This window comes from Schistocerca nitens, chromosome 7, assembly GCF_023898315.1.
Source record: "Schistocerca nitens isolate TAMUIC-IGC-003100 chromosome 7, iqSchNite1.1, whole genome shotgun sequence".
NCBI lineage: Eukaryota > Metazoa > Arthropoda > Insecta > Orthoptera > Acrididae > Schistocerca > Schistocerca nitens.
Genome location: NC_064620.1, coordinates 139,249,062 through 139,258,679, shown reverse-complemented (window position 1 = coordinate 139,258,679; position 9,618 = coordinate 139,249,062). Strand labels below are relative to the sequence as shown.

General features: G+C 43.3%; 1 protein-coding gene across 1 annotated transcript in view; it reads left to right on the top strand.

Moving 5' to 3' along the window:
- Positions 1 to 1,283: 1,283 nt before the first annotated feature.
- LOC126195504 (pickpocket protein 28-like) overlaps positions 1,284 to 9,618 on the top strand; it is a 119,228-nt gene continuing 110,893 nt past the window's right edge. The window contains exons 1-2 of the mRNA XM_049934132.1: positions 1,284 to 1,495; positions 2,061 to 2,267. Coding sequence (XP_049790089.1) covers positions 1,284 to 1,495; positions 2,061 to 2,267 — 419 coding nt within the window. The remainder of the gene's footprint in view (positions 1,496 to 2,060; positions 2,268 to 9,618) is intronic.

The following is a 9,618-nucleotide window of genomic DNA, read 5'->3' as shown; positions in this document are numbered from 1 at the left end:
CTTAATTTAAACCTAGATTATAGATGTGATATGGCATAGGTCATCCTTCGATCCGTTGTAGAACTTGGAAACCCACTCAGGGAATATTCGTTCACATTTTTGTTGAACGCAGTTGGTTTTTATCATCCTGTATTAAAACATTTCCTTTTATCAATAGTGCAATTTATAGACAAATATTTTGTGAGTAGAATAAAATTTCCAATGGTAAACTTAACTGCTTTTTCGACGTTATTTTACCGGCTAACTAAAAATAGGAAAGCCTTGAACCCCTTCCACTAAATTTAGTTAGTATTAAAATTCTTTTACAGGGAGTGCAGTGGAGCTGACGCTGAAATCATTAAGTATTTAGTTATATCATCACTAGTCTCACTGAACTCTTCTGAATTCTACATGTCATGTGTGGTCTGGCGACTCCTTACCAGCAACAGGTCCCAGGTTCAAACTAGTCAATTCTCTAAAAAACACACACTCAGAGCGTCGTTGCGCGAAAGTGGTAGGGAGACACTATATAGGACAAACAGACACCACGCAGAATGTTAGACATTAACGCTAGTACAGATACAGGGATTATTCCTGCGTAAGTGCTTTATCTGAGGATCTTATTATGGAAATTTGTTTTGGAAATTTGTGTTAAGTTCTTATGGGATCAAACTGCTGAGGTCATCGGTCCCTAAGCTTACACACTACTTAACTTAACTTAAACTAACTTACGCTAAGGACGATACACACATCCATGCCCGAGGCAGGACTCGAACCTCCGACCGTAACAAGATGCCATAGACCGTGCAGCTACCCCGAGTGGCTATTATTACATTTATAATCAGAAAGTAAATATTTTTTTAGGTTTGACAAAATGGAGGTTGGATATGTCGAAGTTTTCTAAAAGAGTAGAGACCCAAAATCAAACTATACCAGTAGGAACTTTGTGTGGGAGGCCATATTTCACAAGTGAAGGATGATATAATCCCCACAATCATTTAAAACAAAACAGTAGTGCAAAGATTACTATGATAAAATGATAAGAGGCTAAAACAAGAAGAAGTCTTGAATTAAGTAAACGAAAGGACATAGATAATAATTTCTGAAGATAATTGTACGCAGAAGTGTTGAGGACACAACACACATACACACTCACATATTCACACAAAAGGACACTGTTTATGGAGTATCATACGTTAAATGAACTTTGTATGTCCCAATAAGAGGCTGTGTTGATGACATTCATGTACAAAGTGTGCAACTCCGTTTGCAGTGTGCAGTGGTGAACAAACAAGTGCGTAGAGATGCTGTCACAGCTCCACCACCACATCCATAGAGACCAACTCATTCCTATGCAGATGGCAGATATGTTTATGGTTATTGTGGGGGAGCTGCATGCACAGTGTATTCCACCTTGGCTTCAGTGCACCATGCAGAGCTGCTTGGTGTGTAGAGATGCCTTCACAGCTCTGCCACCACATGCACAGAGACCAGATCCTTGCCAAGCTGTTGGCAGGTATATTTTAGGGTACTGTGGTGGACTGAATGTACACTGTACGCCAACACAGCTGCAGTGCACAGTGCTGACACGATTGGGGTATAGAGATGTCATCACAGCTCCACCATCACGTCTGTAGAGACAGCTCCTCCCCACTCAAGTGGCAGGTATGTTGAAGGCTTCTGTGGGGAGTCGCATGCACAATGTATGCCACCCCGGTTGCATTGTGCAGAACTGGTTGGCATGTAGAGAAGCCATGGCAGGTATACTGGAAGCTCCTGTGGGGAGTTACATGTACAATGTAGGCTTTCCTGGTTGCATTGTGTAGTGCTGAGTCGGTTGGTGTGTAGAGACACCATCACAGCTCTACCATCACATCTGTGAAGACCAACTTCAGCTTGTGTGCATAGATTCAATGAGAGCCTCACCACCACCTTCTCGCCCATCTAGGTGGTAGGTTTGTTGCAGGTGTGAGGAGTTGTTGTGCAATGTACACTACTTTAGCTGCAGTAAATGCCTTTTGGCATGCCAAGATATCACCAGAGTCCCACCATGTCCTTCCTCAGTGGCAGGTGTGTTGCAGGTTGCTGTGGGGAGCTGCGTGTGCAGTGTGTGCCATCCTGGCTGCCGTGCTGAGCCAGCTGGCGTTGGAGAGGTACCGCCACAGCCCCACCATCACTTCTGTAGAGACCACTGCCTTCCCCATCTGGAACGTGCCATTCCCGGCTCTCACTCTCTGCAACAACAACAAGGTGTATGGGCCAGCTGCGGATCGCTTTATAGAAAATCTGTAAGTTCACTCACATTACAAAATCAACATTACTGAGCTCTCTAGGCTCATTGGTCTCAAACTTTATTTGTTGCTGTGTTTCATCATGGACAGATGTTATTCTAAAAGAAATGGTTAGTGCATTGTAGTTACAGACTGGTGGAAGGGTTATGTTACCAATTAGCGCATTGTAAGATGTTTCACACTCCTATTTTCTAATGTAAAAAAGCCAATTTTTTTAGTTATTGAATATTTCAAGGATTAGTATATATTTAATAAAATTGATTCTATTTCATCCTGAATTATACAGCTATCGTTACTTATTTTTCGGAAAAATCACCTTGTGTTGCATAGTTGCAGCTCTTTTCTTATTTTCTAATGTATGAGGTTATCTAAGAAGCTAACCCATTGTTATTATGTAATCGTCTCACATCTTATGTATAATTTTATATTACTGGCATAATTAACTACAGATATTGCCGCTTTACTTGCTTGACAATTTTAGGTGCCTAGTCAGTGCTTCCGTATCGTTTTCTATAACAAGGACAAGAAAATGTTGCAATATTTATTCGAAATATAGAGGTGCTTCATTGTGGGGAAGTGCAGATCTTACTTGTAATCAGTTGTTGCAATAATAGTAAAGAAGAATATTTCTAACTTTTTGTACCTCTTCATATTCATCATATTAAGGAGATTACATTAATCCAGAAAAACACAATACTGAATATAAAACCACAGTCTCACATACGGACGTAACTGAACTTCCTCATTTGTAAATTCCGTAAATTCCTCGTTTTCAGCTCTAGAAGTCCACGAATTGGGAGACAACTTCATCTGACCATAGAATAGGACGCAAGATGTGGTGTTATTTTTTCAACAGACTAGCATGGATTTAATTGACAGCACCTTGATTTCACAACTCTTCTTCGGCTGTCATTTAGTGACAGGAGCTATCTGTGGTTTTCTGTGTATCTCCTTCGTTAAATTTAGTATCAGACAGTACATCAAATCTGATTCTTGGATCTTGTCGTGCAATGCTGAAACGTTAGATTTACAGGCTTCTGTAAGAATTGTCCTCGATGTATCCTTACCTGTTACTTAATGACTGTAGCCGTACGCATATATTCGTTGTTCACAATACTATTGTGGCGACTGTTACACTGCTGTCCCACTTACCATTAAAAATGGGCAGCTATACTTCTATCTTGTTGAGTTAGTCCCAAAACAGACAAGAACTGCATACCAGTATCCGCAATGGCAAAATCCATCCTACTTTATGCTAATGCTGACAAGCAGTTTCAGCAGGTTGTTACTGAACTACATTAAATAAAAGTGGAAGTACCTTTAACGATTATGCTGTAAGTATTTCTCATAGAATTTCCCTTCCTCTCCTCCCATAGCAAACAATTTAGAAACACCACACACTTAACTCTTCAATACCTACCAGACACAGGTAAGAAAAATTATACTTTCGTTAACAGAAACCACCAAGTCACACGTCACAAGACATGCGAGATAGGCATGGGAAAATGAATACTACCAATGGACATTTAGAGCGTGGGGAAGGTCACCCAAACTATAGAGCTGGGGTACTATTAGAACGAGTGAGTGAAGACTAAAGACGACTGTTCCCTGTCGCCTGTAGGCCACAGTTCGAGCAGTGGTGATATCACTTTGGGTTCAACAGGACTAGAACCTTGGTATGCTTGTATTGTTATACACGCTATACAATCAGAGCTTGGGGAGGTTCACCCAGACTAAAGAGCGGGTATATTACTAGAACGAGTGAGTGGAGAATGAAGATTGATCCCTGTGGCCTGTAGGCCACAGTTTGGGCAGTCGTGATATCACCATGGTTTCAACAAAATTGGAACCTTGGTACGTTTGTATTGTTATACATATTACAAAATGGCTCTGAGCACTATGGGACTTAACATCTGAGGTCATCAGTCCCCTAGAACTTAGAACCACTTAAACCTAACTAACCTAAGGACATCACACACATCCATGCCCGAGGCAGGATTCGAACCTGCGACCGTAGCAGTCCCGCGGTTCCGGACTGAAACGCCAAGAACCGCTCGGCCACCGCGGTCGGCATACATATTACACATTCAGAGAATGGGGAAGGTCACCCAGACTAAAGAGCCGAGGTACTATTAGAACGAGTGATTCGAGAATGAAGACGACTGATCCATGTGGACAGTTCGAGCTGGGTGATATCATTATGGGTTCAACCGAATTGTAATCCTGGAATGTTTGCTGTTATCCCTTACAGCTGAACGATATGGGAGGTTGTTAGCGGTTATATGCAGCTGTTTGCTGCCTAGAGCGTCCAGCTACAGAACTACGTTCAGAATAGCTTCCTGATTATGTCAGAATGGTTCACTGAGGTGACAGGGTATGTGATTGGCCTCAGGTCCCGCCTCACCACTGAGTGCATTCAGGACGTTTCTCAGAGCGACGTGGACGTTCTGGATCTGTATCTGGTAAGCTTGCTGTGTCTACCAGAGCCAAGTTCTTTGCTAACATTGCAGACGGTATTTCGACATAGAAATAAGCTTAACATCTGTGCAACTGTCGAGGGTAGAATGGGGCTATCTGGGTGGGAGAAGCTACTCAGCTTACTCGGAAGTGACGTCAATATGATGGGAACGTATCCAGCAGCACATTTCGAGTAAGCCGAGTGTAAAACTGAAACTAGCTTTTCCCGTCGATGGGTGGATCCTTGGAAATTGCAGAAACAACAGCTAAATATTTCACTCGGAGCAGTTCAAGCTATTCTCTTAGCTTCCTGCTTGACCACGGACCAGTTTCACTCGCAGCAATTTCATCCTTCGTTTTCTAACCAGACAGAAGTCACAAAACCGAAGAAACTCAGAAACTCATTCCTGAGAAAACAAGCTCAAGTACGTAGGTAACATTGAATAAAAAAAAAAAAAAAAAGAAAACCAACAAAGTAACATGTAAGGGGACGCGACCCATTTCCTTCAAGTTTGTGATCCATGTCCTTAACCACTACTTACGCATTTTGCGTAAGTAGTGGTTACCACCACCCACTCTGCTGCCGCTGCTCCTCTGCTGATAACACAACACTCCCCGCCTCCTTTGATACTGGCGGGTCTGCCTCTCACGACATCTAGTGGTCGATACTGCATTACATAGGGCTGTCCACCTACTGTTCATCGGACGGTGTACCTGTAATAGATTGCTCTGATGTAGTGTCTACACTCCCTCCATAACCCGCATAATTTGGGCGTCATACTCGGTACGTCTTCATATGGAACCACTCAGTTCAGCCCTAAAAAAACGACCATATTGGTAACGCCACCTCCTCCACACATCACTGTTGGCGCTACACAAAATGGCAGGTAACATTCTCCAGGCATTCACCAAATCCAGACCCTTCCATCAGGTTGCCCACAGGGTACAGCGTGCTTCATCACTGCAGGTCACTTGTTTTCGGTCACCCACTGTCCAGTGGCATCGGCCTTTACAGCACCTCAAGCGTCACTGAGAAATGACCACAGAAATTTGTGGCTTACGTTGAGCTACCCGGTCACTGTACGCCATTCTTTTCAACTCCCTACACACAGTCATTGTGCTAGCTCGACTGCTGGTCATTTTGGAACCGGCGAGTGATTCCTTCCGTTGACTTCATGGGGTCTCTTGTAACCGCATCCCACAATATGGACTGTCCCTGTCCGTCAACACAACTGTGGTTGTCCCTTCTCGTATCCACTTCACAATTACATCACCAACAGTTGACAGGGGCAGCTTTAGAAGGACTGAAATGACCCTGATGGATTCGTCACTCCGGGAACATCCAAAGGCCAGTCCACGATCAATGTCCCTGAGCTCTCCTCAGCCACCCACTCTGCTGCCGCTGCTCCTCTGCTGATAACACAACACTCCCCGCCTCCTTTGATACTGGCGGGTCCGCCTCTCACGACATCTAGTGGTCGATACTGCATTACATAGGGCTGTCCACCTACTGTTCATCGGACGGTGTACGCCCGGGTTCCCGGGTTCGATTCCCGGCGGGGTCAGGGATTTTCTCTGCCTCGTGATGACTGGGTGTTGTGTGCTGTCCTTAGGTTAGTTAGGTTTCAGTAGTTCTAAGTTCTAGGGGACTGATGACCATAGATGTTAAGTCCCATAGTGCTCAGAGCCATCTGAACCATCTGAACCATCGGACGGTGTACCTGTAATAGATTGCTCTGATGTAGTGTCTACACTCCCTCCATAACCCGCATAATTTGGGCGTCATACTCGGTACATCTTCATATGGAACCACTCAGTTCAGTTTTGGCCATTCAGTTCAGTTTTGGAGTGATCTTTTTTTTTTCTTCATTGAATATGTATCATCGTTTTGTGTGTCCTAAGGTCTACATACTGCAATAAATTATTGACGTACAACATTTTGTAAGGATTAAATGCCACTACGCTTTTCATGTTCTCCAGGACGAACAGCCTACGCTGTATCGCTCACTGCTGGACACAACTCGTCTTACCATAGCGCAGCGCATCACCAGCATTGGTATTACCCTGTTATTGTAAGCAGCTTCCACTTGTATTTAAATCTGCGAAGGAGGACAGTTCCTACTGACAAAAGCGTTATAGCCGCAAATTGAGTCAAAAGTACCGTGCGCTTTCTGCAGGCGGAAACTATCTACGGCAATAACGAAACAACCAATCAACGCAACAACTTGCAGTGAACCGAGATGAGGTAGTAACTAAGATGTCACACCCAAAGGGCTAGATTTTATTTCACTTCGTTGCTACCAGCTGTAAATGCATGTTACCCACAGAGGCTCTGCTACGAGTAACCACATCAGGCAACTCAGTTACATCAACAGCTGACTGACAACAATGTTGTACGGTCTGGTGAACGATTATTTTCAACTTAATTACACGATTGTGGATCTGCATCCATGCTGTGCAAACTACTGCGAAGTGCACGACAGAGAAAAATGTTTCCCACTGTACATTCCTAGAGTCATCAGCTATCAGATATTCTTCAAACTTATTAAGTAGGCATTCAAGGGTCAGTGTGCGTATTTCTTCAATGTTTCCCACCTCAGTTTGCTCTCCCATGGACAAAGAAACCTGTGACCTTTCGTGCTACCCTTCTCTATAGACGCCCAATGTCCCATGTTATTTCCATCTGGTTTGGGTCCAACACACTCGATAAATATTCTAAAATGATTCGCACGAGTGTTTTGTGAGCAGTCTCGGTTGTAGACTCATCACATTTCACTAGGATCCTACCAATGAACCGAAATCTGTGCCCGCTTTACCAAAGATTGTGCCTGCGTTATCGTACCATTTCGTATACCTAAAAATACTTATACCTAGGTACTTGTGTGGGTTTACCGAATGCAGCTGTGACTGACTAATATAATAGTCATAGGATACCACATTTTTTTCTGTTTGTCAAGTGTACAATTTTACAGGGTGACAATTACTGAAGTGTATGAAATAAAATCGTCATAATCTCTGAAAGGCATGCATTAGGACGTTCAAACCGCACGGTTGGTGGCGGGGCATGATGGGAATTAGTATGGTTTGGTTTAGCGAGGAAGCACACTTTCATTTGGATGGATTCGTCAATAAGAAAAATCGGCGCATTTGGGGGGCCTGAGAATCCGCATTTCGCGATCGAGAAGCCTCTTCACCCTCAACGGGTTACTGAGTTGTGTGCAATGTCCAGTCACGCAATAATTGGTGCGATATTCTTTGATGAGACGGTGACTACCGAACGGTACGAGAAGGTTTTGGAAGTGGCCCTGATTTCGACAAGATGTGGTTCATGGAAGACGGAGCTCGACTCCATCGAAGCAGGAGAGCGTTTGTGGAGCACTTTGGGGACCGCATTCTGACTGTGGGGTACCCAGAGGCCACTGGCATGGGCCTCGATTGGTCGCCATATTCTCCGCATCTGAACAAATGAGACTCGTTTTTGTGGAGATATATTAAAGACGAGGTGTGCAGCAATAGGCCCAAAACCATTTCTGAGCTGAAAACAGCCATTCAGGAGGTCATTGAAAGAGGGTCATGCAGAATTACACTATTCGTCTGCGCCAATGATGGCAGGCATATCGAACAAGTCATAACCTAAATCCGAATATCTGTAGTGACGTTTACATCTTGAATGAAGTGTGTGCACACGGTTGTTTGTAACTAATTTGCGTTTTTTTTTCAAATAGTTCAATAATTCTCACCCTGTAGGTTTCAAGCTAATTGCCAATCTTTGAATGAATATTTGTGCAACTTGATTATAGATAACTGCATCGCCAGGGAAAAATCCGAGGTTACTATTGTCTGCAAGGTCATTAAAATACAACATGAACCACAAGGGTTCCTAGAGACTTCCCTGGGGCACACTCAAAGCTGTTTCTACATCTGTCGATGACTTTCGTTCGAAGATAACGTGTTGAGTCCTCCGTACCAAGAAATCCTGTATCCAGTCATGAAATTCCCTTAGTACTCCATACGACGGTACTTTCGATGCTAAGTGTAGGTGTGGTACTGACAACAGGAGACCACGACATTGGGGTCACGGATTTACTTCAAACTTTGTACGCCTTTAGTAGGCCATCAAAACAACATATTGTGCAAGATGTAAGCTGCGCTACTCTGGCAGTCCCATGAAAATCGCAAGAGAAGTTTTACGCGTTCATTATGTGGCTTATACGTCTGGCGTAGGGGCAGAACGTTAGAGTTCATGGTGGTCAAGTACTTCGTTTTCTAGTGGTCCAGGTGTCATAGCGATAGATCATTTTCGTAAATCATCTTAGGTGAAAACAAATCTGCGAGGATATGGTTTAGGCAAGAATAGTAATCAACAACAGGACGAAAGCTTTAACTGGAACATTTTATTGGGTCCGAGACTAACGCAAAAGTTTACTTCGGTATTTATTTATCGTATGACAAAGCACATCACGTGAATTTATTACATATAAGAAGTCTACAACAGAAACATTAAGAATGCACTTAAGACAGGCATGTCAGATAGAAAGAAATAAAACGAGACAAATGGGAGTAGGATTTGCGCTTTGAGGATTGAGTTAAAAAAAACGGATTGAGCGTCTGCCATGTAGGCAGGAGATCCCGGGTTCGAGTCCCTGTCGAGGCATAAAAAAAAGGAGTGGTTAGCGTTTGAGCGTCGAAAGACGAATGTGGGTGAGGCGTCAGTTCGACTCACACTCAGACTTCAGGGTTGATTAATTTTTTTCATCACTGGTCATGTTATTTAATTTATGAGATTTGAGAGATACTTTACTGAACAAGAAACCACGTGTATTTGTGTGAAGTTTCAATTTATGTTTTGCACGTGTGATGTCGAGAGCACATTCAAAGAGTACTTGTACAT